The 25,496-nt window shown below is 47.2% G+C and overlaps 3 protein-coding genes across 4 annotated transcripts in view; 1 reads left to right on the forward strand and 2 right to left on the reverse strand.

Annotated features, from left to right (window-relative positions):
* LOC136764193 (E3 ubiquitin-protein ligase MARCHF1) overlaps positions 1 to 5,784 on the forward strand; it is a 77,818-nt gene extending 72,034 nt beyond the window's left edge. For both annotated transcript variants that reach the window (XM_066718030.1, XM_066718031.1), the window contains 3 exons: positions 611 to 791; positions 4,064 to 4,211; positions 4,560 to 5,784. In XM_066718030.1, coding sequence (XP_066574127.1) covers positions 611 to 791; positions 4,064 to 4,211; positions 4,560 to 4,861 — 631 coding nt within the window. In that variant the 3' untranslated portion in view covers positions 4,862 to 5,784. The remainder of the gene's footprint in view (positions 1 to 610; positions 792 to 4,063; positions 4,212 to 4,559) is intronic.
* Positions 5,785 to 7,221: 1,437 nt separating this feature from the next.
* On the reverse strand, positions 7,222 to 16,028 carry tma16 (translation machinery associated 16 homolog). The gene is made up of 7 exons (XM_066718032.1): positions 15,905 to 16,028; positions 12,453 to 12,562; positions 10,541 to 10,578; positions 10,345 to 10,429; positions 9,385 to 9,533; positions 8,894 to 8,936; positions 7,222 to 8,352 (listed from the first exon to the last, which is right to left on the reverse strand). The coding sequence occupies exons 1-7, from the start codon at positions 15,905 to 15,907 to the stop codon at positions 8,169 to 8,171; spliced, it is 612 nt and encodes a 203-aa protein (XP_066574129.1). The 5' UTR covers positions 15,908 to 16,028; the 3' UTR covers positions 7,222 to 8,168.
* Positions 16,029 to 21,303: 5,275 nt separating this feature from the next.
* LOC136763969 (neuropeptide Y receptor type 5) lies at positions 21,304 to 24,030 on the reverse strand. The gene has a single exon (XM_066717807.1). It carries the CDS (start codon positions 24,021 to 24,023, stop codon positions 22,704 to 22,706), a length of 1,320 nt encoding a protein of 439 aa, XP_066573904.1. The 5' UTR covers positions 24,024 to 24,030; the 3' UTR covers positions 21,304 to 22,703.
* Positions 24,031 to 25,496: the final 1,466 nt, after the last annotated feature.

Below are 25,496 nucleotides of genomic sequence, written 5' to 3' on the forward strand. Positions count from 1 at the left end.
ACGCAGCGCACAGAGCAGAGCGCTAACACTGCGCTATGTAGGAAGAGAGTTCTCTGAATTACACAGTGGGGAGGCAGCAGCCCACACAGACACGGTCCGGTCTCTGTGTATATACAGACAAACGGGGAATAGCCTTAAACTGCTGTCGGAACCATTCCCTCTGCAGTGTGAGTTACACGATGTGTAGTGGACTGTACACAGTCCCGTTTTGCCAGCCTGGTTTCTCAGACTCTGTTTCCTCGCATCCTAACGAGGTTTGTCGGGAAAGAGGACACAGGCGTCTCATTGTGGGTCCGATTCCAGGAACGGCGAGGCAGCAGCATGGGGCCGAGCAGAGAGGGGGAAGTGAGAGCACTGCCGTTTGTGCGTTTGTCAGAGAGGAGGACACAGGTCTTGCGGATTGCATTGTCTCGGGCTCTCGATGAGGAAGAGGAAAGAGTTAGTAGGAATCAGAAAGCAGAGGGAGAACTCTGTCAGCTGATGGGGAAGAGAAGAACGATAATGAGTAGTCATCATAGTTGCACAGATTTCCCCTAACGGTGTTTGTTTTGTGTCCCTCTGTTTGTGTGTGATTGTGTGTGCATGTGCTTGTGTCACACGTGTCCTGCAGGATCTGCCACTGCGAGGGCGATGAGGAGAACCCCCTCATCACGCCGTGCCGCTGCACGGGGACGCTGCGCTTCGTGCACCAGGCCTGCCTGCACCAGTGGATCAAGAGCTCGGACACGCGCTGCTGCGAACTCTGCAAGTACGACTTCATCATGGAGACCAAACTCAAGCCGCTGCGCAAGGTAGGCCTCTTCTCCCGCGTCCGTCTCCTCTGTGTCCTTCTCTCTCCTCCTTCTCCTCCATCTCGTCGCCTTCTCTCTCTTCCTTCTCCTTCTTCCCATGCGTTGGCGGTAAAGCATGCAGAGGTGCTGTAAGTCATGCATCCCATCACAGGGCACGGTTTCACTTCCCTGCGTACCTCTGTACCAGATTAAAGTCTGGCTTCCAGCCTCGCCCTCACTTGGCCCTCGTAGGCGCCGCGGTCGAGGCTCACGCTGGCATGGAGAGCTGAGGCCCGCGGATAATCCTGCCGATCATCGCCCCGGCTCAGCCTCGCCAGCTCATCTATTATTGAACAGATGGCATCCGATCAGAGGGGTCAGGCCGGCGTGCTGAGGGCTTGACTTTCCTTTTAAGCTAATTTGGAATGGATCTGTCTCGGCCCGCCCGACTGGCCTCTCGGAGCCTCTTCTGGTAAATATACCGGAGGATTCTGCACTTTTGTCACAGTTTTACTGTGGTTGTGCCATGATGTTACAGACGCTTCCTATGGTTTGAACTTTACCGCACCGGACTGTATTGCTCTCCCACAAGTTATAATGATATAAAATAGCAACCAGTGCCGGCCCTAACGAGCAACACAAAACCACCCTGCACTCCTGTGTGTTTGTGAGCGGCTGGTGGCTTTTCGCTGATGAGTTTTGTTTTCTTTTTTCCCACACCACCTTCAAATGTGATGCCACCTGTCAGACTGAAATCACCTCCTCTCAGTGGTTTTGAGGAGTGTTTGGGGTTCAGTGTTCCATCAAGCCTTTAATTGGTTAATTTAGTTTAGATTTAATTTCTGAATAGATTGATGGGCGGTTTGGAGAGAGGAGTATAAAAACCTCATGATCGGCCCTCTGTAGGAGTTTCAGTCTCAGCTTTCCAAACAAATAATACTACTACTACTGAACAAATAATGATGTCACTGTCTGCGTTATTAGCTTCTAGAGGTTTGATTGTATATTTGAGCTCGGTTGTATTACTATAGAGCAGGGATGGCGAACCTATGGCCACCGCTCCCAAGTCGTTGAGCAGCGCGCATGTTATTTTCTGAATATTCATGGTTAGGTCGGGTTCTTGTGCGCAGATTTTCACAGTTATGCCCAGAACTGCAGAATTCTCCTCTCCCATTGGTGGAGCTGCGCGGATCCGCGCAGAACTGCGAATATCTGCACTTCATGAACAAGGTGTTAATATTATGAGTGTTTATGCTGCTGTGCTGCACTCTGAGAGCAGGAGGAAGATGACAGAAACTAAGTCTGTCCTGCTGTGATTAATTTTGGTCAGCAATGGACGTGTCTGTTGAACACGTGGGGGAAAGCATGTTGTTTACCATGATCTCCTGTATCAAATGGAGAAATGGCCACAATCATTCATATTTAAATCTCTGACAATTTAAAAACTTAAAGTTGGCAAAAGAAAGCTGTACATTCTCAAAAATAAATATATTATGCCTTTGATTTGTAGAGTATTTGTGCACACTCATACTCACGGTAGATTGATACCACTGCATTATTTTTAACAACATAAGTGGCGCACAATGTATATTAATCTACCAGTTTTAGTTATTTTACAAAATGTAAAAGCAGTAGATATGAAGTAAATATACATTGAAAAAAGGTACATTGGTAATGACTGAGTGCAAGTGCAAACAAAACACAAAACAATATGAAGGGTTACTAATGCAGCCAAATGAACAAACTTCTACTTCTTGTGTGTAACGGCAGGGCAGAGGGAGAACCTGTGGGACTTTTTAAATGTACTTTAGCATTATAATCCTCAAACTTAATGCCTGATGAAATTGGATTTATGCATTTTACTGCACTGTAGCAATACTGCAACATTTAAATGATGAATTCATTGTATGATGCACTTATTTAGTGATTTAATTTGAATGAGGATTAAAGATTCTCATTGTCCAAAATCAAAAGGGACATGATTGAGCTAGTGAAGAGCTATTACTATTGCTTTTTATATATGGAAATTGACAATCTGTGATCAAAAATGGAACCTGCATATATATATTTTTCTGTATTGCGGTTTGTTTTGTTGGCATGTTTGCTTAATAACTTCATTACAAGAAATGTACATCAATATTGGTTAAACAATAAAGGTTTAGCCCCTGTATAAAAACTTTTATATCCCTAATTTATCATTGGCACCCTTTGGCACTTGGCAAAGTATACAAACCAGACTTTGGGCACACTGTTCAAAAAAGGTTCGCCATCCCTGCTATAGAGTGAGCTTAATTTAATGGAGACATTTGTGACAGCGAACCGATCAAGGAAATAACAAAACCCTCTACACACAAGTGTTGTGGCTCCCCCATGTGGTTGTTGTTGTAAATCATCCTCACTCTCTTCTGTGTGTAGATATTGTACAGGATTGGTTCTCACATTTAACCAGGGTGGACAGACTCAGGCCAAGCACAGGCCTGTTTCTGTTCCTCCTGGATTACTCAGCTGTTACTCTCTCGAGCCCATGGCCGGCTCCTCTTTGAGAACACGCTCTGGGCACGGCTGCACACGCGCCCTCCCGACTGTGACAGCGGCCCGGCATGTGCGTCTCGCCTGAGGGATTGGCCCAGGATGCCAGCCTTTCAGATATCTACGAATAGATACTGCAGGCTCACGTGTCATTTCAGTGACTGCCTTATTTCCACGCTCTAGGAATTAGAAGCATGCATGACAGTGCGCTTGAGGTTTCGCATTTCGCTCGAATAAATCCCCGTGTGGAGAGGCACAGAGCCTGAACTCGAGCACGTCTGGTTTTCACTCCAGCCTGAACACTGAAGGATTATAACAGAAGCTGTTATTGGCCTCATTGTTCTACATTTCAATACCACCGATTGATTCATTCTGCAGCGTCTTTATTAAGTAACTGGGAGCTACTATTTAGCATTTTATTATGTTCAATATCTATCTGTTTGAATTATTCAGAAGTGCCAAAGTATCTGCACTATTTCAGACTCAATCCAGATGGCAGCGCAGCACTGGAAACACAACACAAGACGTGTTTTTTGTTTTCTTGCATTTGTATTTTTCCCGGCAGCCTACAGATCTGAAATGTTCAGTAAACTATTACACGAGAATAGAAGAGTGAGGTCAATTTTCAGTCCTCCGATTGCGACTCTGCGGTGATAATATTTTGCGTAACGTGACGTTCACATCGAGTCCAAACCGTAACTTCTTTCCCAGAGGAGCCGCGCGCCCGGAGTGTAGTTTCTGACCGGTTCCCTGTCTCTCCGCAGTGGGAGAAGCTCCAGATGACCTCCAGCGAGCGCAGGAAGATATTCTGCTCTGTCAGCTTCCACGTGATCGCCATCACCTGTGTCGTCTGGTCCCTCTACGTCCTGATCGACCGCACCGCCGAGGAGATCAAGCAGGGAACTGACAACGGTAGGAGCGACGTGTCCGCCTGCTCTTTCAGTTACTACTACTAGGTTGTGCGTATGATTCTGGTTTTCATGCCAACCGAGTCCTCAGTTCTTAATTGGTCTACTTAATTAATCGATTTTACTTATTTAAGACATATTGCAAGGTATTTTGCTTATAAAATATCCCGGGCCTGGGTGGTGTTTAAATATATTCAGCTAATTAAACAGTTAGACCAATTAAGTAATTGAGGTGAAAAGTACCAAGCAGCATCACACACACGGCCCTCCAGGGATTGAGTTGGAGACCCTGGTGTAGAGGGTGCTGTCCCCAGTGTGGCGTGTCTAACCCTCGCCGTCTCTCTCTGCCCAGGTGTGCTGGAGTGGCCCTTCTGGACCAAGCTGGTGGTCGTGGCAATCGGCTTCACCGGCGGCTTGGTCTTCATGTACGTCCAGTGCAAAGTCTACGTCCAGCTGTGGAGACGCCTGAAGGCCTACAACCGCGTGATCTTCGTGCAGAACTGCCCCGACACCGTGAAAAAGGCGGAGGAGAAGGCGGCGCTCACCAGCCAGAGTAACGGCAACAGAGACTCGGTGCTGGTGTCGGTGCCGCAGACAGACACGAACGCTCACCGGCCGACGGAGGGGGCCATCCCCGAACTGGCACCTGTCTGACGGGTCCCGCTTCGGTTTTGTTCACCCCCCCCACCCTCCTCCTCCTCTGCCGTCGACCCCCACGGTCCTGCGATCCCGTTCTGTGTTTTTAATGGGGTTTGGGCTCGGCGCAGGACTTTTCACCAACACTAAACACAAACCTACAGAGAACAAAGCGAGTCCGAACGGCGGCGACTGGTAGACATCCTCTCTCTGCTGCCGTGGAAGTGTGTAAAATTACACGGGACCAGGAAGAGAGACGCCGGTTTGGCACAGACGCACCTTTTACCGGGAGGAAGGATTAACGGACAGGAACAGCCTCTGGGTCTCTTGACTCGAGAGCCGCCGTGGTTATGGGCTTTCCACACCAACCAGGCAGACGTTAAGAGCCCGTAAAGGCACAAGGGAAGACTGACATAATTTCCCTGCTTTTTTTGCTGCTCTGATACAGTATTAAATATTTCCATGACAAAATGTACAGCTGGTTTTAAGAAAAGAAAAAAAACAAGCAACAGTGAATCCCTAGATCCAAAACACAACCTAGACGACAAAACATGACTTTCGGCAGCCCCCATCTCTGAGACAGAACGATTACATATCTCCTAAATCAAAGCATTAAAAAAAAAAGAGTATTTCGGAGGGTAGGGGTCTTCTTAGGAGAGTCTGGGAAGCTGTGAACTTTGCTATTGTAAGTCTGTTGCAGAAAGGTATAGTAAGTCTAAACGCACTTACTGAGGATTTTAAAAATCACGTCGTACAGAAGTGTGTAAGGCGCCGACCCCGGGGTGGAGGGACGTATTCTTGCTCGCCATACAACGCGCTCCCGGCACACGGGGATTACATGTGATTTCAGTGATCTGTTAACCGCTTGCAGCCGCAACTGAAGTGATTACATTGTATACATTAAACCAACAGTGCAATAAAATCTGTGAATGTACACATTTCGCCGCCTCGAGGAGGACTGTCGTCTCTTCTGTTGCTCCTGCTTAGGTCTGAGGTTCCCTGACCAGGCATGTGTTGTGTGATGTTGTTTACATCGCGCCGCTGGGTGGGGCGCGGTCCGGACCGGGAGGAAGTGCTGGCACGCCCTGATCCCCCCCGACAGATAGACGGGCGTCAGCAGGCTTAGCAAGACAGGTGGGGGGCTGAGGAGCCAGCTGACAGTCATCAGCTGATCACGAAGGACGCAATACAGAGCCTCAGGGGAAAAGGGGGAGGGTGGCTGTGCATCAGAGCGAGAGAGAGAGAGAGAGAGAAAAAATGTTGAACTTTGGACCGGACCTTTTGACCACGACCTTTAATGGTTTGCCTCAGTGTTTGTGATGCTTCATCCAGTGTGTAGTGAGGGAGCGGTCTGCACTGTGTGGTTATTTTCCCCGTTTGTGTCCGTCTAGTTTGTTTCAATCCCCATATTCAACCCCCCTACATGTCACTCTCGCTCTTGTGTTTGCTAATCCCCGCCCTGTGGGCCAATCTTTTTTTCTTCTTTTGAATATATTTGCAGAAATAAAAACACAGGATCGGAGGCTTCCTGCTCAGGCTGATGGAATGAAGGACGTCTTCATTGAAAATAGTACTATAAAATCAGTTGATCGAAGCCTTTATGTTTCAGACAGGCCTGCAGGGTGGATCCCGGGGACGTAAAGCAGCGCACTGAAGCCAGTGTTTCCCACCAGAATGGTTTCCACTGTGTACTGTGGTATACTGGGCATGCACTGCGGTATATTAATGTGGTATTGTGTTGTGCCAGGGTGCAATCGGGATGTATCATAGTAAACCACAGCAGCCTTTATACAGACATGCTCAAATTTGAATAAATTCATAGAATAAAGCAAAGCTGTGAAAAGAGATGAATTATTGCTCATTCTACAAAGATATTCTAAAATGGCCTGGACACATTTGTTGGTCTTAGAAAAGATAATAAATAATTGGATGATCGTGATAAACTAATTAGTTTCTTTAATTAGTATCACATCTCCAATCTTGTAATCAGTCATTCAGCCTATTTAAATGGCAGAAAGTAGTCACTGGAGCAAAACGTCCTGCCCAGTGTAGGACAGCTCTGTCTCAGTCATGGGTCCTCCAACAGGATAATGACCCAAAACACACGGCTAACGGCACCCAAGAATGGTTGAGAACAAAACATTGGACTGTCCTGAAGTGGCCTTCTAGGAGTCCTGATCTGAATCCTATCGAACATCTATGGAAAGAGCTGGAACTTGCAGTCTGGAGAAGCACGGCTGGAGCAGTTTGCTCAGGACGAGTGGGCCAAACTACCTGTGAGCAGGTGCAGAAGACTCATTGAGAGCTACAGGAAACGTTTGATTACAGTGATTGCCTCCAAAGGTTGTGCAACAAAATATTAGGTTGAGGGTCCCATCATTTTTGTCCATGCCATTTTCATGTTTTATTTACAATATTATGTTGAAAAACAAAATCAAAAGCAAAGTCTGATTTCTATTAAATATGGAATAAACACTGGTGGATGCCAATTATTTTTGTCAGTTTCAAGTTATTTCAGAGGAAGTGTTTTTGTGGAGGGGTACCAACACATTTGAGCACGTCTGTATAACACTGTACGGCACAACAGGCAGAGCTCAGAAAGTTTCCGTGGTACAATTTGACATCCCGGGTTCAAACAATGAATTATATCCTCTACTGTTGATCAGCACTCCTGTTTATCTCATGTTCTTACTTTAAATACAAGTTTAAGTGAAACTTATTTTAGCAAAGACATCGTGTTTATTCATGAATTGAATCCGTTCACATTACAGGAGCAACAACAGCCGTCGGTCACGCACCCACACACAAACACCGAGAGCCGCGCAGGGCGGGAGTTGTCCTTCTGAGATGGGGGTGCGCTTCTGTCAGGAAGAGTGCGGTACCCATGTGGTATCGATATAATGAGTGAGGAGCCGCAGCAGTGTGTACAGACATGTCCTCCGTGTTCGGGGCGTCCGAGGAGCAGCGACTCACAGCGACAGCTCACACACACAAGCGTCCTAAACCGCACTTCATGCTCTCTCTGGGCAGATGGAGTCGCACGGCCCTCAGGAGGATAAATATGGTCAGAGATCGCAGCACGCCCCCCAGAGCGGCGTGAGGACAGCGCGGCTGCAGCGCGGCTCAGGGCCGTCCGCTGGACACTGCTTCACCTGACGTTTATACAAGAAGCCTTTACTGGTTTACGGTTTCATGATTTTGAACGAGTTCATCGTCCTCTGGCCCCCGCTGTCCGGCTCGAGCGCTCCAGTCACACCGCGTCTCCGGCGCGTCTCGGCCAGCAGTGGCGTCGCACCGGGGGTCCGAGTCCCAGCACGCCTCGGGTTCACAGCTCCTCGTCCTCCTGGGACTCGGGGTCAGAGTCCTCGGCCGACATGTCGTCGTCATTGTCGTCCCGCACCCCGGCTGCCTCGCCCTCCTCTGCCTCTCTCTGCTCGCTCTCCCCTGCCTTCGCCGACACCCGGCGCATCTTGATGTTCGGCAGCTTCTTCAGGTCTCCACTCCACTCCCTGGCAGACACACCCAATGACACGGTCAATACACACACACACACACACACACACACACACTGATGCATTTCTTTTTAAAGCAGGGTGTAAGCATTAAACACACAGAACAATCCTGCCATGAAGACGGGCAACAGGATGTCAGAAGCCCCTCTGTGCCACTGGCTCCTGACGGGCCCCAAGCTCGGAGGGCCCTGCGAGAGCCGGGCTGGGAGGAGGAAGTGGGATGTTTGCGTCGTGTGCGTGTTCCTCTTTACGCAGCTCGGACAGTTTCAGCTGCTTCGGCAACCAACAGCAGCGAGCAGAGCTTCAGAAACACTCTGGGTTGTGTGTGCGAGCGGCTGTGTTGTGTGGAGGCCTCTCTTATTGCAGGGTTATATTATTTTGTGTATTTCGGGTCTGGCTGCAAATGACAACTGCACAACGTGTTGACTTATTATACGTCACACATCAATACTGGGGCCAGTGAGAGGCTTCTCAGGGAGGGTTAGGACAGACACGTGACCCACAGAGGAGGACAGAAGCTCGGGGCGACGTCTCTCACCTGAACGTCTTCAGATGCTTGCTGTTGATGAGATCGGGGATTTCTGAAAGAAAGGCAGAAGTCCAGTCAGTCCAAACCAGATAAAGGCCGTGTATGAGGAGGGTGCCTCTGATCGGGGGGGCGGAGGAGGCAGTCGGTACAGGAACGCCAAAGGCGGAGATGTGGGGACAGACCGGTTGATAGTGCAGAGGTGCAAACTGGCTGTACAGAGGGATGGTCCTCCCTCTCTCTCTCTCTCTCTCTCTCTCTGTCCCTCCCTCCCTCTGCCTCCCTGCCTCCCTCCATCCATCCCTCTCCCTCCTCCCTCTCCCAGTCCTGCCCACACAGCGTCCGGGAGCTGGAAATCTCGAGCACAGCACCAGACAGGGCAACTTTCCCCTTTTAAACCCTCCCTGTGGTGTCCACTATAGCAGCACCACAGTAAAGCGCAGGGAGATCCCAGTAAAGACCACGACGGCAGTCGGGCGATATATACGGCAAGACGGACGCACCCATGCCGTATCCCTCGTACTGCGTCCTCTCGCGCTCGGCCGCCTGCTTCAGGGCGCTCTCCCGGGAGCCGTGCTGCCGGCCCTGCCTGCCCCGGATGCCGTTCACCAGCGCAATCTGCTCCAGCTCCCCATCGAACCGGCGCAGGTACCTGTGAGGGGGGAGAGTCGGGGACAGTGTCACGGGATGAGCACAGCCGACGGGCTCTGAGCTCCTGCACAGACATTAGGAGATGCTGGGAGTTTCACTGTACAGTCTCACAGCAGGGGCCTGTTCATTCTCCACACTCGGTCTAGAGAACACAAGTGCGCGTGTTTTCATGTTGTTTTGCTTTCTTTTGAATTCCTCTCTGCCGGGTCACAAGACCAGCGCATTTGCATGAGGACACCGCAGCGCTGTTTCACTTCAGTGAGGAACCTGGCGGTTTCACATCCTTCGCACACATTTGTTGTCATCACATACGGTAACTCTGAAAATAAACCACGGCCATTTCCCCCGCAGGAAACCGCTTGCACCTAATTCTCTATAGAAAAATTCATCACAAATGAAAGTGACAGTTCTTCTGCCGAAAGCTCCTTGAGATTTACACATCTGTAACCAGATCCACACACACTGTTAAGCTGCTGGAGCCGTACGGTCACTCAGCATTTCACAAGAGTCACAATATAAACCGAGTGATTCAGTCCCACAGATCAAGCTGTAAAACATTATCTTGCAACCAACTCTGTCGACCCCTGTGAACATCTGAAAGCGACAGTATGGGCTCCTGCAGTCCAACAACCACACGCAGTCTTATCTACTGAGGCAGCTGACACCCTTCCTCTCCTACTTCTCTATTCTCCCGCTCCCCTTCTGCGACCCTCGAAAGATCGAAACCACCGAGCTAAAATAAATCACATGCGTTTTAAAGAAATAAACAGATGTAACTGTAGAATTAATTCCCCGAGTCTCAGTTACTGTACCTTTCTACGAGTTCACACACATCCGCCTTTGTGTATTCGCTCTTGTTCGGATCCAGTTGACTTTGAAACCAAAGGAGTTTCTCACCTACAAAGAAAGATACGAACACGGACACAATGACATGAAATAATGACTTTGTTCAGTGATAAACAGACAAACAACACATCGTTCAGTACGATTATCCAGACTGACACTCACCTATAGCGTTGAGACGCAACGCCTTTTCAGTCCTGTGTCTGTAAAGAAATGGGTATCAGCCACTGTCTTAACAAGCACAACAACAGTGCAAAAAAGGTCTCGGACACAATACTGGCAGCCTGTGGCAGAAGAAACACCAAATCCCAGTCAGTGAACAGTGAATCGGGGTAAATTCGGTCATGTCATGCTAAACGGACAGTGGAATGCCTTTCACCCCCATCATGCACCAGGGTTCGGTCAGCATGATAGGACAGAATTTACCCAGAATCCCCTGCTCCTGAGAGCCCCAGTCCACTTACCCTCACAGGTCACCCTCAATCACCAATTTATAAACACTGGACACATGGGAGTTATTAACCAATTAAGCAGCTCAAGCAGGGGATTCTGCCCTCAGGAGGCTGCAGGTATTCAGAACATTGATCCAATCGCTTCTGAAGGACTGAATTTACCTCCTGCGTCACTGACCAGAATGAAATACATCCAGGTGTTTATAAATTGGTGACAAGGGTGACTGACCTCTGGACCGGGGCTCTCGGACCAGGGTTGGACACCCCTGATCTAAAGGAAACCCAGATCTTCCTTCCGGGTGAACCACTCCGCCGATCAGACCGGCTCTGGCTGATTGCGGTCAGTTTTGAATCCGGGGCTGCTGTGCCTCACGCTTGCATGAGAAAGGTCCCATGAAATGTCCCTCCAGGCCTCAACATCACTCACTCTGATTGGCCAGGAGGAACTGAATTCCGATTGGCTCTCAGTCCCGCCCTGCTATTGGCTGCCGAATCTCCTTCTGTTTGAAATGTTTGCTGACTCTGCTGCATCATTAGACGAGGATTATAAACTGCAGTTTAGACAACAGTAGTTCATCATACACATGTGTAATCATGCTAAAATCACTAGCATGATCACACACACCAACATACACTTTGTGTATCATCCTTCATTAAACTACACATCTTGTCCTGACAGGATCATCAAGGCAGCTACCAAAAATATCTTGATTGTAAAGGAATTCGTAAATCCAATTCATATAGTTTTACTTAAGTATTAGAAAAACAGTATCACACAATGCTATAACAATAAATAGTTACAGATAGTAGTGTGTGTGTGCACACGTCATGATACACATACATGGATCGGATCCTTGGATCACTTAGATATTAATGGACACCAAACGAGCACGATGGGGCGAATGGGCTCCTCTCCACTGGACACTTTCTTATGTTCTTATGTTCTTCTTCTCATACACATGGTGTTAATATTTGATTTCGTATTGCACACCATTTACATTGTCCTGCGGCTTTGGGAGGAAAATGGAGGAACCGGAGAAACACAGGGAGAGCATGCAGACTCACACAGACATGCACAATCATGAGAAACACACACGAATGAACAGTTCACAACACTGGGTATCGGTTACTGTCCACAAGACCTGCAGAAAATATTGCAAACCGCAAGTTTGCGTTTCTTGTTAAAAGCTCTGGTTGAAAGATCCATCTGAAGCAAGTCAACAATATAATTCATCAGTTACGATCCCCAGTTAATCGCTGTTTATTTCTGTAGGTTATTTTAAAGCAGTAATATTCGATGTATTTTAATGAAGGATGATACACAAAGTGTATGTTGGTGTGTGTGATCATGCTAGCGATTTTAGCATGATTACACATGTATATAATGAACTACTGTTGTCTAAGCTGCAGTTTATAATCCTCGTCTAATGATGCAGCAGAGTCAGCAAACATTTCAAACAGAAGGAGATTCAGACTGAATCCGGTTCCTCCTGGCCAATCAGAGCGAGTGATGCTGCGGCCTGAGGGACATGAGCCCCGGCAGACACGCACGGAGACCCGCAGTGGTGCCGAGGAGAAGACATTATCATCATTATCATCATGATGGTGATGGGTGTCGTTATTACCGCTCCTTCTTCTCCTGCCGGATGGCGCCCCTGGCGATCTGCGCCGCCTTCCTGCTGTACGGGTGGACGGGCTTCTTGTCCGCGGCGGCCTTTCCCTTCCCCGCCTTAGGCTGAAAGACACCCGGGTTACTGACAGCGTGGACCCGGCGGACCGAGTGAATAGCGCCCGGTCATCACAGCGCATGCGTCGCTCACTGCGCCCTGTCGTGCTGGCAATGCTGGTGAAACAGGCGCGCCGGACTGACGGCCGCAGCCATCATTTTCATTTCCACAGCCGGGCAACAGCGAGACGCAGGCGGGACGGAGCTGCTTTCGAGGGGCAACGCGAAGCAGCGGAGCGCTCAGGACACGGGTCCGACCCGCCCGTTAGCGCAGAAGCACAGAGACGCACAGAAACTCACACAGGACACAGAGACAGAAACTCACACAGGACACAGAGAGAGACAGAGACACACAGGACACAGAGACGCACAGAGACACACAGGACACAGAGAGAGACAGAGACAGACACAGAAACTCACACAGGACACAGAGAGAGACAGAGACACACAGGACACAGAGAGAGACAGAGACACACAGGACACAGAGAGAGACGCACAGAGACAGAAACTCACACAGGACACAGAGAGAGACAGAGACACACAGGACACAGAGAGAGACAGAGACACACAGGACACAGAGAGAGACGCACAGAGACAGAAACTCACACAGGACACAGAGAGAGACAGAGACACACAGGACACAGAGAGAGACGCACAGAGACAGAAACTCACACAGGATACAGAGAGAGACAGAGACACACAGGACACAGAGAGAGACGCACAGAGACAGAAACTCACACAGGACACAGAGAGAGACAGAGACACACAGGACACAGAGAGAGACAGAGACACACAGGACACAGAGAGAGACGCACAGAGACACACAGGACACAGAGAGACGCACAGAGACAGAAACTCACACAGGACACAGAGAGAGACGCACAGAGACACACAGGACACAGAGAGAGACAGAGACACACAGGACACAGAGAGACGCACAGAGACAGAAACTCACACAGGACACAGAGAGAGACGCACAGAGACACACAGGACACAGAGAGAGACGCACAGAGACACACAGGACACAGAGAGAGACGCACAGAGACAGAAACTCACACAGGACACAGAGAGAGACGCACAGAGACACACAGGACACAGAGAGAGACGCACAGAGACACACAGGACACAGAGAGAGACGCACAGAGACAGAAACTCACACAGGACACAGAGAGAGACAGAGACACACAGGACACAGAGAGAGACAGAGACACACAGGACACAGAGAGAGACGCACAGAGACAGAAACTCACACAGGACACAGAGAGAGACAGAGACACACAGGACACAGAGAGAGACGCACAGAGACACACAGGACACAGAGAGAGACGCACAGAGACACACAGGACACAGAGAGAGACGCACAGAGACACACAGGACACAGAGAGACGCACAGAGACACACAGGACACAGAGAGAGACGCACAGAGACAGAAACTCACACAGGATACAGAGAGAGACAGAGACACACAGGACACAGAGAGAGACGCACAGAGACAGAAACTCACACAGGACACAGAGAGAGACAGAGACACACAGGACACAGAGAGAGACGCACAGAGACAGAAACTCACACAGGACACAGAGAGAGACAGAGACACACAGGACACAGAGAGAGACGCACAGAGACACACAGGACACAGAGAGACGCACAGAGACAGAAACTCACACAGGACACAGAGAGAGACAGAGACACACAGGACACAGAGAGAGACGCACAGAGACAGAAACTCACACAGGACACAGAGAGAGACAGAGACACACAGGACACAGAGAGAGACAGAGACACACAGGACACAGAGAGAGACGCACAGAGACAGAAACTCACACAGGACACAGAGAGAGACAGAGACACACAGGACACAGAGAGAGACGCACAGAGACAGAAACTCACACAGGATACAGAGAGAGACAGAGACACACAGGACACAGAGAGAGACGCACAGAGACAGAAACTCACACAGGACACAGAGAGAGACAGAGACACACAGGACACAGAGAGAGACAGAGACACACAGGACACAGAGAGAGACGCACAGAGACACACAGGACACAGAGAGACGCACAGAGACAGAAACTCACACAGGACACAGAGAGAGACGCACAGAGACACACAGGACACAGAGAGAGACAGAGACACACAGGACACAGAGAGACGCACAGAGACAGAAACTCACACAGGACACAGAGAGAGACGCACAGAGACACACAGGACACAGAGAGAGACGCACAGAGACACACAGGACACAGAGAGAGACGCACAGAGACAGAAACTCACACAGGACACAGAGAGAGACGCACAGAGACACACAGGACACAGAGAGAGACGCACAGAGACACACAGGACACAGAGAGAGACGCACAGAGACAGAAACTCACACAGGACACAGAGAGAGACAGAGACACACAGGACACAGAGAGAGACAGAGACACACAGGACACAGAGAGAGACGCACAGAGACAGAAACTCACACAGGACACAGAGAGAGACAGAGACACACAGGACACAGAGAGAGACGCACAGAGACACACAGGACACAGAGAGAGACGCACAGAGACACACAGAGAGACGCACAGAGACACACAGGACACAGAGAGACGCACAGAGACACACAGGACACAGAGAGAGACGCACAGAGACAGAAACTCACACAGGATACAGAGAGAGACAGAGACACACAGGACACAGAGAGAGACGCACAGAGACAGAAACTCACACAGGACACAGAGAGAGACAGAGACACACAGGACACAGAGAGAGACAGAGACACACAGGACACAGAGAGAGACGCACAGAGACAGAAACTCACACAGGACACAGAGAGAGACAGAGACACACAGGACACAGAGAGAGACAGAGACACACAGGACACAGAGAGACGCACAGAGACAGAAACTCACACAGGACACAGAGAGAGACGCACAGAGACACACAGGACACAGAGAGAGACGCACAGAGACAGAAACTCACACAGGACACAGAGAGAGACGCACAGAGACACACAGGACACAGAGAGAGACGCACAGAGACACACAGGACACAGAGAGAGACGCACAGAGACACACAGGACACAGAGAGAGACGCACAGAGACACACAGGACACAGAGAGAGACGCACAGAGACAGAAACTCACACAGGACACAGAGAGAGACAGAGACACACAGGACACAGAGAGAGACAGAGACACACAGGACACAGAGAGAGACGCACAGAGACAGAAACTCACACAGGACACAGAGAGAGACAGAGACACACAGGACACAGAGAGAGACGCACAGAGACACACAGGACACAGAGAGAGACGCACAGAGACACACAGGACACAGAGAGAGACGCACAGAGACAGAAACTCACCATGTTCTTAGCGCTGCCCACGTGTGCTCGGCCGGCGCAGCGGAAGCGGAAGTCGGCGCAGCGGAAGCGGAAGTCGGCGCGCCCGTGTTCGTGTCCCGGGTCTCCGCTGCTCTGACTTCGGGTTCCGGCGCTCGGACCGCACGCAGCGGCTTGTTCTGTAACAACTATATATACCAGCCATGCACGACTGTTGTATTTTAAGAAGGGGGAGAGCAGGTGCTAATATTTATAAGACTAAATTAATTGAAATTATTATTGTTTTTGAGGAATATATAATGGAAACAGCCCTTAGAGTAATTGGGCTGTTACATCATGTCCCCTTTTATAATATGCAAATACGTGTGGCAGGAAGCTGCGTTAAAGTGTCATAAGGGAATAAGAAATGTCAAATATCAGGCTGTGACGCTTTTGACCCCTACAGGACTAGTGTGGTGAATTCATTCATATGAATGTACATTTCTCCTCTTTTATGTCCTCAAACACTGAGTACATTCAAAGGTCTCTAGTGATGTGATAAATACACAACAATAAACAAAACACAGTTTCTGAGAAAGGGTCGTTTTTCCCACTTGTGCAGGTGCGTGAAGCCCCCCTTGGGCATCCTACCCCCAAAAACACACTCCACACAAATGTTTTACCTGTTTTGTTTTATTTTAACAAGAGCAATTAACAGGGTGGATATGTCATGTGCATGTCACATGTAAATATCAAGAACAGTGATTGAAATGGCAGGTTATTTAATGGCAGCAACAGTACGGCTCTCTGCTGTGTTTTTACTGCGGCACCACAAGCAACCTGAGCCGCTGCTGGAGGTGTCCTTTGTATAAGACACGCTTCCTGTGTTTCCGAAGCAGTTTCAAGGCATAGTGCTAAATCTGGAGGAACAAGGTCGTCACAGAGTTACAGTAGCCTATAGTTTATAAAATACTACTTTCCTGTTTGTTTAAGGAAAAGGTATACAGATTTTAGCCCTAAGATATAAAGATCAGAACTGCAGTTGAGTTTGTCATGGGGTAAGTGGCCCCTCACAGGCATCTTACCCCTAACAGAGGGGAGACCTCTGACCCAAAGCCAGGCATTTGTGTTTTCAGTATTTTAAGGCCTCTGTATAATTAACACTTACATCAACAGGACAATGCCATTATTATTATTATTATTATTATTATTATTATTATTATTATTATTATTATTATTATTATTATTATTAATGTATTTATTTATTGGCAGATGCCCTTATCCAGCCAATAGTTTCATGAATTATTTTAATATACCCCATTGAATCTGCAGGCCTCCTAGTATTAATATCACACAATATATATATATATATATATATATATATATATATATATATATATATATATATATATATATATATATATTAAAGAATACGATAATGAATAGTTTTAAAAGTATATATTTGTGGTTGTCTGCTGAACTGCAGAAACTGGTTGCAGGTGCCACTAGATGGCGCCAATCCCCTCGACCTGGAAATGGCTGAAATTGTAATTTGCTGTTAGTATGAGGACAGGACAGAAGTTATTTACCTCCACCTTGACTTCCTACGCCACCACTCTTTCATTTCTATTTCTACCTGCAAGTGCTCTTGTGTGCGGATGCCGCTGAGCGCACAACTCGACTGCACAACCTGTTCATTATTCCTTGTGAAGTCTCTTAAGAGTGGAGCTTCAGAAGGAAAACTATTGTGACATTTTACCCACTGTTTCTTTGATGTTGGACAGCAAAGGACAGACAGTGAGAGAGGGAGTGGCCATCTACCAGGGTGGTTCAAATGTCCATGAGCCTGGAGCGCTCTGGACTGTGTTGAAGTCTTTCATCACTTAAATCTTTTACAGCTGAAGGTTCACTGCTGACTGGAACAATGTATTTAATTAACACTCTGAGTCGGCTAATCACAGCAATTAAGGAAATGGGAGCGGGGCTGAGGGAGAGGAGGACAGAAATGTGCCCTCCTGCTATACGTGAACGGACTTCAGCTTTGTCTGAATGTCTGCCATCTCTACCCCTGTCTGTACACTGATGTGAATAATATTGAAATGATAAAGCACTATGTTAAGAGGCAGAGGTGTGAGCTGTCTGTCCTCAGGTTAGCCACGCTTGTAGATTTGAATGTGAAATTGTAGTGATACGTTTCCATTTGTAAGCTGAGGGGAGTTTACTGAATTGTCTAAACTACGGTGCTTCTTATTTCTAAGAAAGAAGTGATTTTCGTAACTCATTACTTAATGTGACATTTGTGTATTATCTCAAATACATAAAGTAATTAACACAAGTTTTTAGTCACAAACTAATTATTATTGTACAGTAATTTAAACCTATGCATTAACAGCAATATGTAAACATTTATTTAAAAAATGCTATATATATTTAGAGTATATTACTGAAACTAAATGTTGAGTTTGTAGGGAGACATTACTTGGAAATATCATGTGTACTCACAGTGCTGGTGGCAAAGCTTTTGCATTAATTTATTCAGAGATTTCGTTGATTTTTTGAGTTGATTTTTCATATAAAATTATCTAAGCTTGATGGGTGACAGAGACACCGAGAGAGATTCATGTAATGCCTTAATTCATGTACTTTTTAAAATGAAATGTATGCTTTTAATGATTCCTTATTAACATTGCATTTTACAAATACTTCACAGCATCAACAATATTAACTTTCTAGTGAAGAAACTCCATTGTCTGATACCGAGTGCATGTATCTCCCGTCCCCCTCAAGTTAACGAGCAAAACCAGACAAAGTCATTTAGCTCTCATTTCTTTTCACCACCAATGAAATAATACAACAAAACATAATAAATCAGCTCTATTTAACGGTAGGCCTGTAGAGAGAGAGACTTTACCAGACCCATTTCAGATCATATTAATCTGATTTAGAAGATAAGTATGCAGGACGTGTATTCGCTTATTTAGTTATTGGAGTGGAAAGCAGAATTAACAATGACATCTCTCTGTCCCTCTCGTCTCGCCCTCTCGAGGGAGACTTCAGATTGGGGGGACGCACACAAAAAGAGTGACAGGATTGCCCGACGGACCCTCGAGGCGATTTGACACGTTGAGAGAGCGTCGCCGTTCCTGCCAAGGGCTTTCGGGAATGACATGAAGAGAGTCAAGGTCTTGTGTTGGTAGTTCTCACCTTATATAAGCACCCTCATTTGCCACAGAATAAAAGACCTGATTAACACACTGGAGAGAGGTGTGTAACATTAATAATGGGTATTTTCTTTGTTCATCTCTATAGTTGTGTGTCAGACGGGATTAGTGTGACGGCCCAGCTAGAGTCTCTGTGCCTGGTCCCTCAATATCATGTACAGGCCTATGTACTGTACACAGAAATGCAAAACTGTTACTTCACCTGTTCCCCAGGAAAGCAGGTCCTATATTTATATTTTCAAAGAAAACAGTCAGCCTAAATAGATATACACCTATCTGGGTGACCTCATATCACAAAAGGTATATAATCAATAAATAAAGCTTGGACAGTAATAAACTGCGTCTCTCAGACACACTCACGTGTATAAATGCAGTACATTATTTATTGGATAAGTACCATGGACAAGAATGTTACTGAAAATGTAGATGTTGGTTAAATGAACACAATCATTTTGTGTATAGGCACTGTGGCCAAAGTGAGAGAGCACTGTGCACTGTGTAGGAAGTAAAGAAAGCCTCAGAATGAAACAATGTGCTGCCAGGCAATGATAGATGTAACGGCCATGAGGGGAATATTATTCTCGTCCTTTCATTGAATTGGAAAAGCAGGTCATCATATTAATTCTGAAGGAAAGAGAGAGGGAGGAAGGAGGGAGCGGAGGAAAAAGGGCAGAGGGAGAGGGATAGGGAGAGGGAGGACAGACAGCAGGGGAAAGGGGGAGAGGCAGAGAGAGACGGGGAAAAGAAGGAAGAAGAGGCAGGGCAAATGAGAGGGATTGAGGTGGTGGAAGATGGGTATCTCAGTTTGTTTGAAATCCTTTTATTTCAGAAACTGCATTTTGGATAAAGTTGCAGAAGCAAACAAAAATAAGATGAAAATGTCGAATTCCTTGCACAAGAGATGTTGTAGAGATCGTGTGACCTTGCCTTTGTCTTTCACGCTGATCAGTAGAGAGTCCGGGAGAGAGCTGGCAGAGAGCGATACTGGCTTGTAGTCCGATTGTCAGCTTATCTCGCCCATCAATTAAAAAAACGAAAACAAAGCCGTTAATGATCAATATATTCTTTTGCCAACACGTAATCCCCATCAATCAGAGTTTGTTTAGGAGAGAGAGAAAACAATGCCAATGCACAAACAATAGCTTAGCGATGAGCACATAAACTGAGCTTTTATAGCCGCTGTCTGAGCGGCCCTGTTTTCACAGACACACTGTTCGGTCCAAGGCTGTCATTGACAGGACGGTAGATGTGTGTTTCGGCCAAAGCCGGTCAAACACACTGAACACAGAAAACTTCAATCTATTTTCATCGTGGACTTGACGCTGACAACTGACTCATTCCAGGCTACTTAAGTCATATGCATTTAGTCAAGGCATTCACCAATCGATGCCCTAATTCAATTTCTACATACGCCAATCAATCAATGGATAACCTTTTTACCACATTTTGGAGATAAATGGCAGACATATTTGGCTGCCCTCTCTATGTACAGATACACTTATATATAATGCATCATTCCCTGGACGATTTTGTTTCGCTTTAAGATGAGTGCTGGTGGAAAGCTGTCAGGACACCCACAAATTTGCTGCAGATGAAGATGCCAGAAGGCCCGGGCCTTCCTGCCTGTGAAACGGCTGGATAATGGGGCGGCTTCGTTAATAGTCAGATGCATTATTCACGTCCCCCTCCTGCCGTGGCTGTCTGAGCGAGATTGTACACTGGTGGAGATTAAAACTCGCCTCCTTGGGAACAAGGCCACGTCAGAGCAGCCTAATGGACACAAATTACATTTCTGGCTTTGCTGAAAATGGCAGGAGAAACGGCGGCTCAAAGCAGGATGGAACTGCAGTGTGCCGTCGAAACTAGGGTCTAGACTAACAGCTGAAGTGGGCGAATGCAGGCTGAGTGAGACTATTTTTATTCAGTCAGAAACGAGGCTCGCTCATTGCCGCTAAATTGACATAAACAAAATGGCACAGCGTGTAGAAAATGCTGGAGCTTATAATCAGGACTGGGCAATGAATGTCCTTGAGGAAAGAGAGAGGGAGTGGGGTCTTGAATGTCCTTGAGTGGGGTCTTGAATTTTATATTTTTCATTTAAGCCATTATAAAGATAAGAAGTCAAATCAGCTGTAGATTCCAGGTCTTAATCTGTTGCGCTTTTAAAGTTATCTATAAAACCTACCTATCCCCCCCAACCACCACCACCTCCCCCAACTGACTTATAGTACAGATTTGTAGATTGACCCTTGGTGCAATGTGGTGTGCAACAGGATATCTTTGTCGAGTGACGAGACAGAAGGTTGACTAATGTCCTCCAGGTGAAACGCAGTGAGACAGCCGCAGCAGAGCCCAAACACTTAGAAGAAATATTAACACCATGTGTATAAAAAGAAGAACATAAGAAAGTGTCCAGTCGAGAGGAGCCCATTCACCCCATCGTGCTCGTTTGGTGTCCATTAATAACTAAGTGATCAAGGATCCTATCCAGTCTGTTTTTGAATGTTCCCACATTGTCTCTTCAGCCACATCGCTGGGGAGTTTGTTCAGATTGTGACGCCTCTCTGTGTGAAGAAGTGTCTCCTGTTTTCCGTTTTGAATGCCTTGAAGCCCAATTTCCATTTGTGTCCCCGGGTGTGTGTGTCCCTGCTGATCTGGAAAAGCTCCTCTGGTTTGATGTGGTCGATGCCTTTCATGATTTTGAAGACTTGGATCAAGTCCCCACGTAGTCTCCTCTGTTCCAGGGTGAAAAGGTTCAGTTCCTCAGTCTCTCAGTAGGACATTCCCTTCAGACCTGGAATAAATACCAGACCTCTCAATACCAGACCGGTGCAACCCTCTGTCAAACGCATACCTTTTCACCTGTCGCACACAACTCCTGAACCTACAACTCACTCAGTCATCAGGCTCTTAATGACGAAGAAACACCATTAAGAGGATACAGAAGCTGAAACATTCAATGTAAGAGACTCCTCTTTTCAATGTCAAACAGCAGTAGATCAGAGAATCAAACTTTCCCAGCAGGTCTGTGTCACGGGTGGAGAATTTAATAATGAGACAGAGAGACAGTTGCATAAAAATTAAGACTAAAAATGTCAGCCTCCTCAGTCTATCTTTTCATTGAAACTGCTGGCCTGAAACTACAGCGACACTGGCACTGATGCCGACAGGCGGGATCTCTGGTTATTTTTTGTTAGACACGTCCTCCATGTTTTTCTTCTTTAAGTGTCGTAAAATTCCCAAAATGTACTGCATGATTGACTAAGTAAGTCCAGTCTATGGAAAGACTGTTTTATGCAACGGTTTTAACTGACTGTATGTTGTTAGTATGACTTTTCATACTAAGACAAAGACTTAGTCTATGTTTATGCAACCGGCCCCATATGTCTGTCACACGCTTGAGAATGTCACATAAACAAACACTGCAGGTAATAACTATCTATGCAAAACAGATTTTCAACTCTGGCCCCACACTTGTTCCCACCCGTTTAGAAAGTACTGAGTAAAATGTTTCTTTGTCTCTAGCACAATCAGGAAAGTTAACCATGAGCTCCCTTTAGGTTAAAGTGTCAATTCAGTCTAGTGTTCCTCACCATTGTGTGGGTTCCTGTGGTTGGACGCCATTAGGAGATGTAGAAACACTTAACCAGGGACAGCAAGTCAGACTTAATCCCATTGTTTAGGAACCCATAGAGGATGGGGTTCAAGCAGCAGGACAGCATGCCCAGCAGGTGGCAGATGCAGTAGATGAGTTTGAAGTGTCGGCTGGAGATGAGGTTGGCGCTGAAGTCCGTGACGAGGTGAAACACATGGAGGGGCATCCAGCTGATGGCAAAGGCCAAGACCACGGCAGTTAGCTTGTAGAACACGCTCTTGGATCTCCTTCTCATCCTGGAGATGGACTTGGAGATGATGAGCATCTTCTGCAGCTCCGTGGCTTCCTCCTCCTTCAGTTCGAAGCACACCGGGACGCCGGGGAAGAGCAGCGGGCCCTCGTGCTGCAGCCGCTCGGAGGAGTTGTGCTCGTGGCCATAGGCGGCCGGGACCACACTGGCGGCTCTCCTGCTGTACCGCTTCCGCTGCTTCCTGGCCAAGGCGAGCCGCCAGCGCTCGGAGTTGGAGAGCAGTGCGGGAGGCGGCGGGAGACAGCTCCGGTGCTCCGGCGGCTGCAGGGTCAGGTCGATCATCTCGTTCTCCTCGGTCTGCACCTGCTCGGGGTGGGGGACGCTGGAGCTGACCCTGCGGCAGACGCTGGCGTGACTGAGCGTGAGGCACACCACGGGCAGGACGTACTGGACAAAGAGCAGACTGATGGTGAAGGCGACCCTGTAGCTGCTCGAGGGCCACGACTCGATGCACAGCGACTTGTTCTGCAGAGACTCCAGGTGGAAGGTCTCACTCAGGTCCACCATCTTGTGGAACACGGGCAAAGGGGAGCAGATGGAGAAGCCCAGAGTCCAGATGATGCCGAGGAGAAGGTACCCGGCATTGATGGACAGGTGCCTGGACAGCGGGTGACTGATCATGTGGTAGCGCACCATGGCGATGGACATCAGCACCAGAGTGGACACCATGACCGACACACACTGCAGGAACGGGACCACGTGGCACATGACATCCCCGAAGATCCAGTGGTCCAGGAGCACGCAGGTCAGCGTGAAGGGGGAGCAGAACAGCACAACCAGGATGTCGGAGAACGCCAGGTTGCCAACCAGGAAGTTTATGACCGTCTTCTCCTTCCACTTCCTGGTCAAGGCTGTGAGGATGAGGACGTTTCCCAGCAGGCCCAGGAGACTGATGAAGGTGTACAGTCCGATCACGAAATAGCGGATGTCGTCCACACTGCTGTTGAAATCTTCCCACAGTGGGAATTGCGGGTCAGCGCCTTCTTGGGTGACATTGTGCTGGTTCTCTTTGCTTCCATTGGCCAAAATGAAATCCATTGTGCACCTTCTCTTTAAGATCTGCCGAGGAGAAAGCAAAACAGACACAAAACCAATGTGAATAAAGCACACCTGATCAACGCACGGCCTTCAGTTTATTTCAGTTCCACCCATTGTCCATGCATGCTGGTTAATTGCTTTATTTAGCAGATAATCAATTAAATTATACATTGTTTACAGTGGCCTTCACATTTATTCATACTCTTGATCAACTGGAACAAAAATATGATTCAACAGAAGAAATGCAAGTGTGCCATCAATGTTTTATACTATTTTATATGTCAAATTTGGATTCTAACAACACTGCATGGAGCAACATCATCGGTTTGCCTTTATTTGTGTGTTTCTTTGGTACAAATCTTCTGACAGCACAACACCAAACAAAAGCGAAAACCTTGAATTTGCCAAACTGCATCTCAGTGGGACCGTGATTTATGGTGAGATGAAACAAGTACTGAGCTCCACGGACATGCTATCAGCTTTGAGCTGAAGCTCACATTGAGAAGAACATCATCCCCTCTGTGAAATGTGGAGGTGGATCTGTTTTGCTTCAGGGTTGTTTTACATCTCCTGGGCCTGGTACCCTTGTTCAAAGCGAGGGGAAGATGGATTCCAGCACATTTTGAGCAAAAACTTGGTTCCCTCTGCCAAGAAGCTCAAGCGCGTCTGAAAATGGATATTCCAGCCTGATAGTGATCCATAGTGTGCAAGTAAGTCTACAAGGAAATTAATGAATACAACAGCGTTCGCTTCACAATCTGCAGACCTAAATCCCACAAAACATTTGTAGTTTGAACAAAAGAAACAAGAGTTCACAAGTAAACTGAGAAATGTGAGGGAGCTGCAGAACATTCTGCCTGGAGGAGGGGTTCACAATCTCTCCTGGATGGTACCAGAACCTTTCAAAAGACTATAGGAAGCAACGTCAAAACAGGACGTTAAAAACACTTTAACTGTAAAACATGATCTTGCTCTGTGCAGAAGGTATTAAAATGTACATTTTCAATTATTGATCAAAATAAAATGATTGCACATCTTCTGTTATATAATTGTTTGAATCAAGAAATTAATAAATGTGTGTGTGCATGCATATTAGATTTATTAAATTATATTCATAAAACTTTGCCTTCATCTCTGTTTAGCTTTGTGTTTCTTTACAGACTCTAATGGTTCAGTTTCTAGCTTGTATGTATTTTCCGCAATCAATTCAATTATGAGATATGATGTTATTCTTGGACTCTGCCTCTCCTAATGGTTTGACTTCAAAGCCTTTTTATCATAGTTGCATTTATTACCGCCCCAGCATTTCCTGCTCAGGGACATTAGGAAATAGGACCTGCTAATTGCACTAATAATGTATTATACAACAACAACAGCAATAACAACATCATCATAATAATGAATAATAATTCATATCAATACTACTACTAATAATACAATGCCCAGCCAAGTGAAATACGTATATAAAATACC

This window comes from Amia ocellicauda, chromosome 12 (genome assembly GCF_036373705.1).
Source record: "Amia ocellicauda isolate fAmiCal2 chromosome 12, fAmiCal2.hap1, whole genome shotgun sequence".
Classification (NCBI taxonomy): domain Eukaryota; kingdom Metazoa; phylum Chordata; class Actinopteri; order Amiiformes; family Amiidae; genus Amia; species Amia ocellicauda.

Excerpts from the sequence above, each read along its gene's own strand:
- tma16 (XM_066718032.1), bottom strand. Across the intron at positions 10,579-12,452 it reads CGGCAGGAGAAGAAGGAGCG|ACACAGGACTGAAAAGGCGT; the intron begins GTAATAACGACA and ends ATTTCTTTACAG. Across the intron at positions 10,430-10,540 it reads GTTGCGTCTCAACGCTATAG|GTGAGAAACTCCTTTGGTTT; the intron begins GTGAGTGTCAGT and ends CTTTCTTTGTAG.
- LOC136763969 (XM_066717807.1), bottom strand. The coding sequence starts at position 24,023 with ATGGATTTCATTTTGGCCAATGGAAGCAAAGAGAACCAGCACAATGTC.